The sequence below is a fragment of the Microcaecilia unicolor genome, chromosome 4, assembly GCF_901765095.1.
Source record: "Microcaecilia unicolor chromosome 4, aMicUni1.1, whole genome shotgun sequence".
Lineage (NCBI taxonomy): Eukaryota > Metazoa > Chordata > Amphibia > Gymnophiona > Siphonopidae > Microcaecilia > Microcaecilia unicolor.
Window position 1 is genome coordinate 92,438,587 of NC_044034.1, and position 16,369 is coordinate 92,454,955.

Genomic DNA, 16,369 nt, shown 5'->3' on the forward strand with positions numbered 1-16,369 from the left:
ATTCAGTTACGATCAGGACGTAGACCATAGAAGTCTGCCCAGCACGGGCTTTGATTCCCAATTACCAGCTTTGCCACCCAATCTCCCCTAAGATTCCATAGATCCATTCCTTCTAAACAGGATTCCGTTGTGTTTATCCCACACGTTTGAATTCCATCACAGTTTTCATCTCCACCACCTCCCACGGAAGGGCATTCCTCGTATCTACCATCCTTTCCGTGAAAAAATATTTCCTGACATTACTCCTGAGTCTGCCCCTTTTCAACCTCAATTCATGTCCTCTAGTTCTACCACCTTCCCGTCTCTGTAAAAAGTTTGTTTGTGGATTAATATCTTTCAAATATTTGACCGTCTGTATCATGTCACCCCTGTTTCTCCTTTCTTCCAAGGCCAGTTTTTGTTGTGGCCTTTCTGTGAACTTGCTGTTTCCTGGCACTTGACTGGAAATCAAATGCTCACTAGAAGCTTCCAGAGAGGTAAAGAACTAAGGAGAATAGGGCAGAAGTCTCTGGAAACTGAAGGGTAGGAGGGTTTAAAATAATTTGGGGAATGGTCTGGTGGCGGAAGTTACCTCCCCCCATGTGTTATAAGCCTCATGCTTGCCTGCCAAATGTGTCTTGGGTTCCACCTCCTGCCTTTGATCCTGTCTAGTCTGATACAGTAATCCTGAATGCAGAATCAGTATACTATACTCCCGTGAGTTGGCACTAAAGGCTCTTGCAGAAGAAGCAAGAATTCAAGGGCCAAGTAACAGAACCAAAACTCAGCTGCTGGCTTGTTTTAGTGGGGAGGTATTGGGAACCTTCCCACCTCTGTTTATTCCAGGAAGAGGAGAGGAGATTTATTCAGGGAACCTGCTGTGTCATCCAGGCAAATCCTGTAAATTACATCCTGAGCAGGTAACATCTGATTACATCATCACTGCAGAGCCACAGTGTCTGTCACCTAGATAACCCAGGAGCCTGTAAGTATTTATCAGCTAATTAATCATGATAACAGTTAACATATGCTTAATCTTACCAGCAAAGTGAGCTGTTCAAGCCAAGCCAACCCCTCACCAATCTGGTGAGTTGGTTTGAAATAACTAGGAGAATAAGGAAAAGCTGTTTGTAATTTTTTGTGCTTAATTGGAAGAATGGAGAAAGCTATTGTATATAGTTGGCCCATGTGTTTTGAGGAGTTTGAAGCTGTATCCTCATCAATTGAAGGACAATAAAGGTTCTGGTTTTCAGCAAAAAGAACTGGTAGTCTCCATCATTCCATCATTGTGTGAAGTCTGCTGCAGAGCTTGCTCAGCCTCCTAGGTAAATCCTAGTACCAACCAATAAATAATAGTGTGTACCCCTGTTGTCCACCTTCCCAGGGCATAGTCTGGCACATGCCTAGACCACCTTAACCAGTGGGTTACTACAGAACTAAACAAATTGCCATAAAAAGAAAAATAAATTATCATGACATGAAGCACCTTGTGTACAGAAAGGAAAAAAATACCTCACTAAACAGATGTGATGATGACAACTATAGCCTGAGAAAAGGCCCTAGCATCCAAGAATTTCTGAAGCTGATTAAGACCATAAAAAGTAAAAGTTTTACACCACAGATCTAAAACACTAACATGGATATTGTGAAGCATAAAAATTAGTTTCTCTTGATTTGGGAACTGTATATACAAAATCTTCCACCAAGGGTACTTTGTATGATACTTAACAAAATGCAACTTTAGCCTAGTTGATTTGATAGGTTTTTTCTTTGTGTTTTTCTCTCTGTTTTCATTGATCTGGGCAAGAGATCAGGGGGTGCTTGGGGGGAAGTTGAGTAATGTCTGGTGGAGAGGAGCCGGAAGAATCAGAGTTCCTTCTATCTTGGATGGTCTTTATTTTTTAAACAAGGGAGGGATAAAAGACATAATACAGTTTGATGATGTTTTGTATTTGATTTCAAACTCTCATTTATATGTCTTTCATCATGTATCTATTGCGTGGCTTGTTCTGTTTTTCTTTGTCATTGATAAAAAAAGTGAGGGTGTTGACTGTGTGGCGAGCCACGCAGCACACATCGCTCCAACGCTCCTATGTTTTTTCCTTTAACTGACTCTCCAATATTAGTTCATTTGAACTATTAAGACCCCCAAGGAAGGCATTTCAGACTAAATATGGCCCGTGTAGGGTTTTTTTTGTCAGCTGATTTTGAATAAAATTATTGAATTCTCTTACTCTTCCGTTTGCCTTGGTTCATTGGAACTTTCCTCATTTTCACCTGTTTTGTATCTGTTTCTCTTGACCTTTCAGCCGCTTTCGACCTTATTGACCATTCCCTCTTACTATCTTATTTAAGCTCTTTTGGTTATTACAAGCCCAGCTCAATTGTAGTTCTCATCATTTCTTTCAAACCACACTTACACTGTTGTCACTACCTCATCTAGAGTGTCCCCCCCCCCCCCCCGGTCACTACCCTCTGGTGTTCCACAAGCCTACATCCTCTCTCCTCTCCTTTTCAATGTATTTCTTAGTCCCCTAGCAACCTTGATACAATCCACAGGCATCTCATTTCACTTCTATGCAGATTATATCCCTTTTATCTACCCTACAAAACTCTTCAATCCTTCCCTAAGACTGCTTCAAAGATGTCTTACTTATTTCTGACTGGCTTTCTGGTCACAAACCTGTCCTTAATAAAGACAAAAGTTGGTTTTCGCGTACCCTTCATATGCCATCCATTCCGCTGCAACATTTTGGGTCCACTCTTCAATATTTCAGGTAACTTGGGAGTTATTCTTGACTCACAATTATCATTTGCATTTTATATCTCAAATGTGTGCAAGACAGGCTTTTTTGTACTCCATCAGCTCCGCACAATTCGGCAATATTTTAGTTGCAAAGTTTTTCATTCCTTAATTCTCTCTTTGCTTACTACAAGGCTAGATTACTAAAACATCATATACTTAGGTTGTACTCAGACTTCAATTAAAAGGCTTCAGTCATCCCATCAGTATAACCACGCCTCTCCACTCACAGGCTTGGTCTACTCCTTTATCTTTCCTCTCTCACTATTCCATACTCTCCAGCCCGTCTTTTACATTCAATAAATGATCAGTGTTTAGTTTTGCCTGGTCCTAAGTCTGCTCAGCTAGAGTTCACTCTTCATTACGCATTTTTCTTCACTGCTCTCTTTCATTGGAATTCACTCGCACAAGATAGCTGTGCCGAAACCTCTTTTACAACTTTCAAAACAAAACAAAATACCTGGCTTTTTGCTAAAGCCTTTTCTGTAGACTGAACCGATCTGGCAATCCGCTGTTGCTCTCCCTCTCTTTGTCCTCTCCCCTCTCCTTACCCCTCTGTATCTCTTTACCTCTGTTCTACCACTTTCCTGTAAAATTTTGTAGTTCCTTTCCATGAATTTAAACTAGAAGGCAGGGATGGCATATGGAGGCAGGTCACTTCCAGTGGTCCCCCCAGCTAAAGACAAGATTTGACAGTAGAAAAGAAAGCAATGAAAACAACAACCTTAGCAAATCACTTCTTACCAACACAGCAGGAAGTGAGACTAAACAAAAAACTAAACAGAAGATGAAAATTTCACTGAAATGTAGATGGAAAGCGATGACCACAAATGCTCGCAGTCTAAGCAGCAAAGTTCATGATCTGCAAGCCCTGATTTTAGAGGCAGACTTAGACATTGTTGCTGAAGAGTCGGAAAAAACTTACTGAAATATCTGTAAATCTGGAACAAGTAATGGAGCAGTTCTGCAAACTGAAGAGTAGCAAATCTCCTGGACCGGATGGTATTCACCCTAGGGTACTGACAGAGCGACTGTTATTGATTTGTAATTTATCCTTAAGTAGAGGAGTGTGGTAGCCGTGTTAGTCCACTCTTAAGGTTATCAATAGAAATCAAACAAAATAAAACATGGAAAAGAAAATAAGATGATACCTTTTTTATTGGACATAACTTAATACATTTCTTGATTAGCTTTCGAAGGCAACCTTCGAAAGCTAATCAAGAAATGTATTAAGTTATGTCCAATAAAAAAGGTATCATCTTATTTTCTTTTCCATGTTTTATTTTGTTTGATTTCTATTGATAATTTATCCTTAAAATTGAGTGTGGTACGGGAAGATTGGAGGGTGGCCAATGTAACGCCGATATTTAAAAAAGGTTCCAGAGGAGACCCAGGAAATTATAGACCGGTGAGTCTGACGTCGGTGCCGGGCAAAATGGTAGAGACTATAATCAAGAACAAAATTACAGAGCACATTCAAAAGCATGGACTAATGAGTCAACATGGATTTAGTGAAGGAAAGTCTTGCCTCACCAATCAGCTGCATTTCTTTGAAGGGGTAAACAAACATGTGGACAAAGGTGAGCCGGTTGATACTGTGTATCTAGATTTTCAGAGGGCGTTTGATAAGGTCCCTCATGAAAGACTACAGAGGAAATTAGAGGGGCATGGGATCAGAGGTAGTGTCTTAAAAACTGGTTGAAAGATAGGAAACAGAGAGTAGGATTAAAAGGTCAATATTCACAATGGAGAAGGGTAGTGTATAATTATAGTACAGCAAGAGGCCCTCACTGGATGCCCACCGGAAGGGTGGAAGGCCAGATTTTAGGACTCAGGCTGTAAAAATACAAGCTAGGTTTAAAAATCTATGACTGGCTGCACAAGGACGTGCTTTTCCTGCAAGTTAATATGTGTCCCAGCTTGGGATCCATCCACTGGAATAGTGGTGGGTCAATTTACATACCTTAAACAGCTTAAACTGCTAAAAGGCACTGACTAGGCCTAAAAATCTGATGATGGCCTTGTTGCTGAGCACCTGCAGAAGCAGGGCTGCTTGATAAGCCTTATTAGAATTTAGTATGACATTTAAAAGCAGTGCAAAAGCCAAGATCAAGGAATTGATGGCTAAAATCCTAAAAAGTTTGGTTCAGAACATGGAGTCTGTTGCAGTTAAAATGGCAGCCAGAGTCACAAGATATGGAACTGATCTCTTCATCTTAGAAGAGATGGTTGCACAAGATTAGGAACAGTCCATATTAGGAGTTGACCATATTAGGGGTTATTTGCAAGACAGGAAAAAGATTAAGAAACAGGTGGACACCTGACCTGTGGTTAAGATAAAAAAAATCCCTCTCCATAGACTTGTATGGGGACCAAATACTATATAAGAAGTGGGCATCAGAGCTATCGTTGGAACATTTTTCCCCAACGAATCTCCGAAAGGCGAAGCTCTGGCCGGTTGAACCCAGAATCTGTCTGATGAATGTACCAAATTGAAGTCCTGATTTGGGTGAGAATAAAAGACTATTTCTTTCACTAAACTGTTTCAGTCTCTGTTTCAATCTCTTCTCTTTAAACTGTTTCACAAACACACAAGTAAAATTCTATCTCACTATTCTCTAGTCTCTGTGTTAATTTCTGTTTCATTTCACACCTTATATCACATAAATAGACTATCTTTTAAACTCTAGTACATCATGTGGGAGAATAGATGCCCTAGGATGTCCTTGGAAATTAGGAGCCAGAAAACAAAGGTCATATTTAAGAGACTTATTATGAGCCTTCTGAAACCACCTCCGTGGGCAAGGGTCCTGCGGGGGTCTAGAGAGGGGTAATTAAAAACAGTAGTTAGCGGGGTCCCTCAGGGATCAGTGCTGGGACCTCTGCTTTTTAACATATTCATAAATGACCTAGAAATGGGGGTAACTAGTGAGGTAATCAAATTTGCCGATGACACAAAGTTATTCAAAGTAGTCAAATTGCGGAAAGATTGTGAAAAACTACAAGAGGACCTTACGAGACTGGGAGACTGGGCGTCTAAATGGCAGATGATGTTTAATGTGAACAAGTGCAAAGTGATGCATGTGGGAAAGAGGACCCCAAACTATAACTACGTCATGCAAGGTTCAGCGTTGGGAGTCACGGACCGAGAAAGGGATCTAGGTGTCATCGTTGATGATAAGTTGCTCAATGTGCTGCTGCGGCTAGGAAAGCAAATAGAATGTTGGGTATCATTAGGAAAGGGATTGAAAACAAAAATAAGGATATTATTCTGCCGTTGTTTCGCTCCATGGTGTGACCGCACCTCGAGTATTGTGTTCAATTCTGGTCGCCGCACCTCAAAAAAGATATAGTAGAATTGGAAAAGGTGCAGAGAAGGGCGACAAAGATGATACAGGGGATGGGGCGACTTCCCTATCAGGATAGGCTGAAGAGGCTGGGGCTCTTCAGCTTGGAGAAAAGGCGGCTGAGGGGAGATATGATAGAGGTCTATAAGATAGTGAGTGGAATGGAACGGGTGGATGTGGAGCACCTGTTTACGCTTTCCAAAAATACTAGGACAAGGGGGCATGCGATGATGCTGCAGTGTGGTAAATGTAAAACAAATTGGAGGAAATTTTTCTTCACTCAACGTGTAGTTAAACTCTGGAATTCGCTGCCGGAAAAGGTGGTTAAGGCGGTTAACTTAGCAGACTTCAAGAAAGGGTTGGGCGGCTTCCTGGAAGAAAAAGCCATAGAATGTTATTGAATGGATGAGAGAATAATACACTATTTCTAGGATGGGCGGGACAAATTGCTTGTTCTTTTGGCCACTGTCGGTTACAGGGTGCTGGGCTCGATGAACCCTTGGTCTGTCCCAGCATGGCGATGCTTATGTACTTATCATGGAGACATGGTTCAATGACTCCCATGAATGGGATGCAAATATACCAGACTACAATCTATTTAGAAAGGACAGAGATGGTCATAAAAGTGGAGGACTAGCTCTGTAGGTGAGAAACAATAATCGCAGCAACTGAAATGCCAGGGGCCTGGGGAAAGGAAGAAGCGATATGGATCACCTTAAAAAGAGATGATAGCACACTCCATATGGGTATTGTCTACAGACCTCAGACATAATCGGAGAAACTAGATAAAGATCTGGTTAGAGATATCCAAAAGTTGGAAAAGAAAAGAGAGGTGCATTCTGGGAGATTTCAACCTGCTGGATGCAGATTGGAAAGTTCCATTTGTGGAATAGGAAAGAAGTAGAGAGATCGTGGATGTTTTTCAAAGTGCTCTGCTCAGACAAATGGTGATGGAACCCACGAGGGAAGGAGCGACGCTGAATCTGGTGCTCATAAATGGGGAAGTGTGTCTAATATCCAAGTGGGTGCCCACCTGGGCAGAAGTGACCAAACAGTTTGGTTTGCTATAACAGCTGAAGTGGAGGGCAGGCACTCAAAACTCAAAGTCCTGGATTTTAAACATTCTGACTTTTGTAAAATTGGGAAATACCTGAAGAAAGAGCTGATGGGCTGGGAGGACATACAAGAAGTGAAAAGGCAATGGTCCAGGCTGAAAGAAGCTATAAATATGGCTATGAACCTCTATGTAAGGACAGTAAATAAAAGCAAGAAAGAAAAATGATATGGTTCTCCAAGCAAGTGGCTAAGAAAATAAAGGCAAAAGAGTTGGCATTCATGAAATTCAGAAAAACTCAAAAAGAGGAACACAAGAGAGGAATACCAGATGAAAATTAAAGAAGCCAAGAGAGAAATACATCTGATGAAAGCGCACGTATAAGAACAAATGGCTAGAAATGCAAGGAGGGGGGTAACAAAATTTTTTTTCAGGTATATTAGTGAAAGGAGGAAGACTAAAAATGGAATTGTGAGACTTAAAGATGCTGCAAACCGCTATAAGAATATAATAGCCATACTGGGTCGGAACAATTGTCCATCTAGCCCAGTATCCTGTTTCCAACAGCAGCCAATCCAGGTCACAAGTACCTGGCAGAAACCGAATTAGTAGCAACAATCCATACTACCAATCCCAGGGCAAGCAGTGGCTTCACCCATGTCCATCTTAATAACAGACTATGGACTTTTCCTCCTGGAACTTGTTCAAACCTTTTTTAAACCCAGATCTGCTAACTGCTGTTACCACATCCTCCAGCAGCAAGTTCCAGAGTTTAACTATTAGAGTGAAAAAATATTTTCTATTTGTTTTAAAAGAATTTCCATATAATTTCATTTAGTGCCCCTTGGTCTTTGTACTTTTTGACAGAGTGAAAAATCGATTTGCTTTTACCCATTCTGCAGCACTCAGGATTTTAAAGACCTCAATAATATCCCCCCACCGACCAGCCATCTCTTTTCCAAGCTGAAGAGCCCTAACTTCTTTCGCCTTTCCTCATATGGGAGGAGTTCCTTCCCCTTTATCATTTTGGTGGCTCTTCTTTGAACCTTTTCTAATTCCACTATACATTTTTTTAGATACGGCAACCAGAATTCAACGAAATACTCAAGATTAGGCAGCTGCGTCAGTCTAGTAGCGCTATATGGAGCGATATAGAGGCATTACAATATTCTTGGTCTTATTTTGCATCCCTTTCCTAATAATTCCTAGCATCCTGTTTGCTTTTTTTGCCACCGCCACACACTGGGCAGAAGATGTCAGTGTACTTTCTACAAAGACACCTAGATCTTTTTCTTGAGTGCCGACTCCTAAGGTGGACCCTAGCATCAGGTCTATGATTTGGATTATTCTTCCCAATGTGCATCACATTGCATTTGTCCACATTAAATTTCATCTGCAATTTGGATGCCCAGTCTTCCACTTTCCTAAGGTCTTCCTGCAATTTTTCACAATCTGCTTGTGTTATTACAACTCTGAATAGTTTTGTGTCATCTTCAAATTTAAAATGTCGTTCCATTTTCCAGATCATTTTTAAATATGTTAAATAGCACCGGTGCAAGTACAGATCCCTGCGGCACTCCACTATTCACCCTGCTCCATTGAGAAAAATGGCCATTTAACCCTATCCTCTGATTTCTGTCCAATAACCAATTTCTAATCCATAGAAGGACACTGACTCCTATCCCACTACTTTTTTATTTTCTTAAGAGTCTCTCATGAGGAACTTTCTCAAAAGCTTTCTGAAAATCTAGATACACTATATTCTTCAAAGAAATGAATCAAACTGGTGAGGCAAAGCTTCCCTTGGCTGAACCTATGCAAATGTTTGTCTATGTTTTCCTCAATTTTATTCTTTATAATATATGGAGAATGATGAAGAAAAAGCAAACTTTCTAAACAAATTCTTCTGTTCTGTTTTCACGGAAGAAAATCTTGGAGAAGGCACATGATTGGCTGGCAAAAGTATGCACGAGAATGGAGAGGATATAGTACCGTTCATGGAAAAGAGTGTTTATGAACAACTTGAAAATCTGAAGGTGGACAAAGCCATGGGACCGGACAGGATACTGAGTGAGCTCCAAGGTTCTGGCGGGTCCTCTTAAAGATTTGTTTAATAAATCCTTGGAAACGGGGGAGGTTCCATGGGATTGGAGAACAGCGGATATGGTCCCTCTTCACAAAAGTGGTGACAGAGAAGAAGTTGGAAACTACAGACCAGTAAGCCTCACTTCAGATACTGGAAAAGCAATGCTGAAGGAAAGGATAGTGAATTTCCTGGAAGCCAATAAGTTGCAAGATCCAAGACAACATGGTTTCACCAAAGGTAAATCGTGCCAAACTAATCTCATTGAATTCTCTGACTGGGTGACAAGAGAATTGGATCAAGGACGTGAGATGGATATAATCTACTTAGATTTCAACAAAGCTTTTGACACGGTTCCTCATAGGAGGTTCTTGAATAAGCTTGACACGCTGAAGATAGGACCCGAAGTGGTGAACTGTAATAGGAACTGGTTGACGGACAGACGCCAGAGGGTGGTGGTTAATGGAATTCATTCAGAATAGGGAAAGGCAAGTACTGGAGTGCCTCAAGGATTGGTGCAGGGGCAGATTCTGTTCAATATATTTGTGAGCAACATTGACGGAAACTGCAGGAAAAAGGTAGCTCTTAAGGTCAACCTCTGAGGCCTTACATAATTAGGTGGGTGGTCCTAGAGAAGTCAGGAAAAACACATACACTTCAACCCCAATAAAACACATTTTATATCCAAAGGATCAAAATTCAGTTACCGAATGTTTCTAATACAAAAGTAAGGGCCCTTTTACTAAGCTACGGAACAACGTGGCCTTAGTGCACCCTTATGTGGGGTTTCCCCCACGTGTTAAGGTCATTTTTACCGTAGCTGGAAAATAGTACATTTTCCATTTTCCTTATTAATGGCCACTAACCGGCTAAGTAACTAAATAGACAGTAGAACAGCTGTCCTAACTTTATGCGGAGTTAACCAGGCACTGGTCTGAATGTCACCAGTGCCCAGTTAACTTCCAGGTTAGTGGACATAGCTGGATATCCAATGCTGGGAGCTGCATACGCCCCAGCTCTGAAAATCCAGGGTTAGGTCAGTCCACGGCTGGAAATTGCTTGCAAGCCACTTACTGATACAGGCTAAATATTAACCCGTTTTATTTTAAGATGACTTGCAAGTTATTTATTTATTATTTTTTAATTTAGATTTGCTCACACCTTTTCAGTTAATCACAAAATTCTCTTTTACACAACTGTTGACCATATATGGTTCAAGATACATATTTAAAAACCCTGATACCTACCCAGATGGAATAGGCTTTTGCAGTCTTCTATACTCATAACCAGATGGCACTTTATTTAATGGTGTAGAGCATTCCCTGTAGCCTCCTGCTGTCAGCTGAAGGCATGGACACTTTGAGCTAAAAGTCAATACACATAAAATTGAAACAAAAGATTTATACACAATGCAAAAAGATCTACAAAGCTGCAAATTTTTAAGAAACACATATCATCAGTATGTCATATTTTTGTATGGCCAGTCCAGTGGCTCAGTAGCAGTGTTAAACACTGCTATAACTATTTTAAAATGTATATACAACTCTTACAAATATATCTCTGTTCAGTGTGGTTTATAATATTAAACATGTAAAAATACACACGATGGTACAAAACATACCCTCCAACTTTCAACAACCCTATCCATCTTCTCTAGCAACCTTCTCATAACTTCAAACATAACAAGTTATCCCCCCCCCCTCTTTTCAAACCATCCATTACTGAGGACCTAGGTTTGATTTCTGGGCCAGCTGGGGCTAGCGATGCTGCAGAAGCAGTGATCACAGTCCATAGGAGAACAAATTCCAGTCACTGGGATTGGCCACTGTTGGACTTGATGAACTTTTGGTCCACCCCAGTTCTTAATGATCAATGGTGACACACAGATGCAACTTACAAGTTCACATTAACTGAACTGTACAAGAAGCTGCAGTTTGCTTCACCTTATCAAAGGATGTCATGTGATGGCTGGGATAAACTAGAAAGAGATACAGAAGCAGGAAGAAACACGGTAATTGCATATGAAAACTCGTGGCACTGTAGCTCAAATAGAAATTGATTCCCACTAATCTGGAAGCCAAAAGGAGTAGGAAGAGACTGCTGGGCCAAATAATGTTACATATTCTCGGCATCCTAGCTAGTTACTATCATTCTCATCTTATCTGACTTTGCTAGTATGACCATTAAAATAATGACTTTTGTTACTTACACATCACTGCAACCATCTGTGCAACTGCAGGAATCAATGAACATGTCTGAAAAATTGTTCATGGAATATCCATGTGGCCATGATGTTTTTCTGTATTTAAAATATGGCAAATCTGTGCTATCAATATCATTAAAGAAAGAAACAGGTACTGGTTCTGCCCAATTGCTGATATCAGAGTTAGAGACAATGGATTCATGGTTAAGATCAGTTCTGTCCAACTGTAAATATGTGTTGAATGAAAAGTTATCTACAAATAGAAAGTTGCACTGGGTTTCACTTAAGTAATTTTGGACCTCCTGATAATTTCGAAGACTTCTTCCACAGGGTGCTCTATAGTAGACATCAAGTTCCTTTGAAAGGAAATTTGCCTTAGCATGCAGACGCAGAAAGTGACAGAAGATAGGTATTTTAAGTGGATTTTTGCCCCTGAAGGGACCACGAGATGATTTGACAAGGCATGCAGCATTACAAATGCAATGTTTCTTAAAAGGTAACTTTGCAGGTAATGCTTTGCTAAGACAAGTATCTTCATACATCGAAAAGGAAGTGTCTTTGATCTTGGTTGTCCTGTAAGGAATCAGAAATGGCCGTCAGTGAAGTCTTGGAAAAGCCATACAAAACAATTAGATCTTCATTGCTTCTTGGCCTTCGAACTAAGATCCAAACACTGGATCCCAGACAATAACTAAGCCATTTTAGACACTTTTTTTTTTAAATTGTAAAACATTCCTACAACATCAATGCAAAAAAAAATGTCTAGTTGGTGTACAATTCAACACGTATACATTACAATTAATATCTCAAAACAAATAAACAATGCAGTACAAATAAAACAAAAGCATACTCCACAACAAGTAGAATTCATAAAAATATAATCTAATCTTCTCACAGTATTACTATCTTCCTCACTGAATCTCACCAGAGCCTTAAGGTACTGATTCTCCTTGGGTTGAGGCTTAGAACCTGTATATACTTTGGGGGAGGGGAGGGGAAAATGCCCTGTCAGCCAGTTCCATTGGGAACATGCTATTATGATCATTGCCAAAGCATACATCAAAATTATTGTTTCTTCCATTGCCTTTAAACTTGTCTCAAAGGACGTGAAAGTGAAATTCAGTCTTTGAGACAATGAGGGGCATTTTCGATATGATGTCTAAGTCAGGCTTTAGACGTTTTGCAAAAAGCAACCAAAATCTGAATAGGAAAGTTAATTTTTTAAAAAGAAAAAAGTCTATCTTTTGTTTTTGAAAATACTGTTTCTAAAAAGGTTTTGTGCTTTGGAGGTTTTGTTTTTTGGTCCATTAAAAAAAAAAAAAGTCCAAGTGAAAAACAAGCCATTGGGATGTAGGAGGACCCAGCATTTTTAATAGACTGGTCTCCCAGACATCCCAGGAGATAAATGGGGCACCCTAGGAGACACTGCAGTGTACTTCAAAAACATGCTCCCAGGTACACACCTCATCCTTTGTCCCTTATCTTGTCTGCTGAGACCCCAAAACCCACTGCCCACAACAATAGCCCTTATGGGTGAAGGGGGTACCTACATGTGGGTGCAGTGGGTTTCTGGTGAATTTTGGAGCGCTCAGTCTGCCCCACAAATGTGACAGGTAGAGGGAGATAGGGACCAGAGTCCCCCATTCCCTGGTGCACTGCACTGACCACTACACTACTCCAGGGACCTGCATGCTGCTCTAACAGACCTGGCTCTAACATATGAGGCTGCTAAATCATATTTGTATTCACATTTGTGGGGGGTCACACCTGATTCCCTCCAGTGGTCATCAGGTCACTTAGGACACCCTTTTGTGCCTTATTCGTTATAAAAACAGGTCTAGCTCAAAACATCTTAGTTTTAGTCCTAGACACTTTTGTTTTGTTCCATTATGGCTGAAGAAGTCCAAGTATTAGGAACGCCCAGATCATACCCTTAACACGCTTCTGACATGCCCCGTGTGATTTGAACGCACTTCTGACGAACGTCATAGAAAAATGTCTAAATGCAGATTTATGCCACTTTTTGGATGTTTGTCTCTTTTGAAAATGAGCTCCAATGTCAAACTATTCCATAGAGGGGGTCCTAAATAATTAAACGCAGTTTGGTAAGCAGTATTTAATTGTATCATAGCTGGAGGACGAACAGATGGAAGATCTTTCTAAGATGACCAGACACAAAATAGTGAAGAACATCAGCTAGATAGCTTGGATGACTAGTGGTCAATGACCAAAAACTCAATATGAGGCCAGTCAGTGAAACACTATAATTCATGGGATTTGAAATGTAGTTTCAAAGCAGAATTTTGAACTAACTATAGTATCTTAATGGAAATAGCTGTACAACAATGAAGGAGACCATTTCTATAATCCAATTTCTGCACTGCCAAAATATGGATAAGAATGTGGATATCCTATCTAAAAAAAAAAACCCAAAGGAGTGTTATACATTCCAAAGTGAAAAATGAAAGCTGATTTCCCTGTACTTTATAATTTTGCAGGGAAATCAGCTTTGGGTCAATAACATAGTAACATAGTAGATGATGGCAGAAAAAGACCTGCACGGTCCATCCAGTCTGCCCAAGAAGATAAATTCATATGTGCTACTTTTTTTATTTGTATTGTACTCTTCAGGGCACAGACCGTATAAGTCTGGCCAGCCCTATCCCCGCCTCCCAACCACCAACCCTACCTCCCACCACCAGCTCTGGCACAGACCGTATAAGTCTGCCCAGCACTATCCCTGCCGCCCAACCACCAGCCCCGGCACAGACCGTATAAGTCTGCCCAGCACTAGTCCCGCCGCCCAACCACCAGCCCCGGCACAGACCGTATAAGTCTGCCTAGCACTAGCCCAGCCTCCCAACCACCAGCTCTGCCACCCATTCTAGGTGGCATAACTAACAGTGTTACCATATCTTTGGTTGGGATTGGGTTGCCCTGGCATGAAGGGGCCAGATTAGGAATAGGCTTATGTTTACTTATCCATAAGACCTCTCAATTCTGAAGATTAATCTACAAATCCATCTACATGGCAGGATTTAGCTACCTGGGCTCAAAATGGTGGAACTCAATTCCCAAGGTCACAAGAAACATCACAAACTACCTTCAATTCAGAAAAGAGCTAAACACCTACCTTTTCAAGAAATTCTATGGTTAACAGATGCGGACTAATAATAACTTGTTATCATACCATAATACCACTGTTCTGTACAACTTAATTATTGTAATCCATATTACTTAGCAATTGTCATGCATCAATGTAATCTCCCGTAACTGTTAAATGTAAGCCACATTGAACTAAAACTCATTTTTTTTATAATTATGGTATATAAGCATGAATAAACAAATAAATAAAATCTAGAGAACACGTTTCCTCTGTGGCAAGGTACATGATTTGTTGGTAACAGTTTTCTTTTCATCTAGTCCTTTAAATTACATTATGAGGAAATCTGTTCTATTTGGGATTAGTACCAGCAGTCTACTGGTCTAAATCAAAAGCCAAATAGAGGACCTTCTTCACGGTAAACATTAGATGCAGTTTTCACCTCTTTCCACAGGTTTCCTCTTACTGAAAAGAACAGTGTTAACTCTGTTTGAATGAGATTTGCTGGTGGTATTAGAAAACTAAAATATTTGAGAACTGTCTTTCCACATAACAGAAAAATGAAGAGGATTATTTTCATAACAGACATGGGTTCAACATGTCCATTTCTGCCTCAGGTTACACCCCATCCTACAGAAGTTATCTATATTCTCTGACAGATTAATTTGTAGACAATAATTGTCTCAATGACAATTTCAACAATGAAGAATACCTATTGACAATGCTGTTTCTATCTGTATGTATATAATGGGGGGAATTCAGGTTTTGGATGAAATTTAGTTGGAAAGTCTTGTACTGAAGTTCCAGCTCTAATACCCAAACTCATTCAAATTCATCTATGAAGAGCGCCCCAACAAATATGCTGGGAAAAATAGGGCCATGTCTGAATTTGTAAGCACCTAAGCACACACATTTTCTTAAAGTAAGCGATAAGTGGTTTGCTTATTATTTTTTTTCAAAATGAACTCATTACCATGTCTTCTAAGATAATATGCAATGTATTAATTTCTAGGCCAATCTATAATAAAATGTTGATTTATACTCACACAACAGAATCATTTTCAGCATATTCGTCTTCCAGTGAGGCAAGCAAACATGGTATGCTTTTTTGTATATCATCATCGTCAATATTTGCAGCATCTATGTGAAAGATGAACATCATTATAGGACCTCAACAACTGCAATCAATGCTTATTCTTAAAATATGAGACTGATGCATTTGTTGTTCTTAAAAAAGGCTTCTTAATTCATAATTAATAAGAAAAAACACACTCTTGTAACACCAAGGTAGACAGATAATATCCTGACTATACAACAAGAAATGGAAAGGGGCCTATTTATTTAAGTGCAGAAATGCTAATGTACTAATGTACATTAATGCACAGTACCATTTTAGTCTGCATTACCGTTAATGCAGATGTAACAAGGACTAACACTCAAAATATTTAAAGGAACTTATTATTATAGAACCATATTACAAGCATCTCCTTAACATTAACATACAATACACCAGTAAAGTGAATGATACATACCTGTAGCAGGTGTTCTCCGAGGACAGCAGGCTGATTGTTCTCACGACTGGGTGACGTCCGTGGCAGCCCCCACCAACCGGAAGAAGCTTCGCGGGCGGTCCGCATGCAGGGCACGCCCACCGCGCATGCGCGGCCGTCTTCCTGCCCGTGCGCGACCGTTCCCGCCAGTTGAATGACAAGCAAAAATGATAAAAAAAAGCAACTCCAAAGGGGAGGAGGGAGGGTAGGTGAGAACAATCAGCCTGCTGTCCTCGGAGAACACCTG

The 16,369-nt window shown here is 40.3% G+C and overlaps 1 protein-coding gene across 6 annotated transcripts in view; it reads right to left on the reverse strand.

Moving 5' to 3' along the window:
* Positions 1-16,369, reverse strand: part of SETDB2 (SET domain bifurcated histone lysine methyltransferase 2) — a 212,838-nt gene that overhangs the window by 77,309 nt on the left and 119,160 nt on the right. For all 6 annotated transcript variants that reach the window (XM_030200466.1, XM_030200463.1, XM_030200469.1 and 3 more), the window contains 3 exons: positions 15,619-15,712; positions 11,476-12,042; positions 10,514-10,630 (listed from right to left, as the gene is read on the reverse strand). In XM_030200466.1, coding sequence (XP_030056326.1) covers positions 10,514-10,630; positions 11,476-12,042; positions 15,619-15,712 — 778 coding nt within the window. The remainder of the gene's footprint in view (positions 1-10,513; positions 10,631-11,475; positions 12,043-15,618; positions 15,713-16,369) is intronic.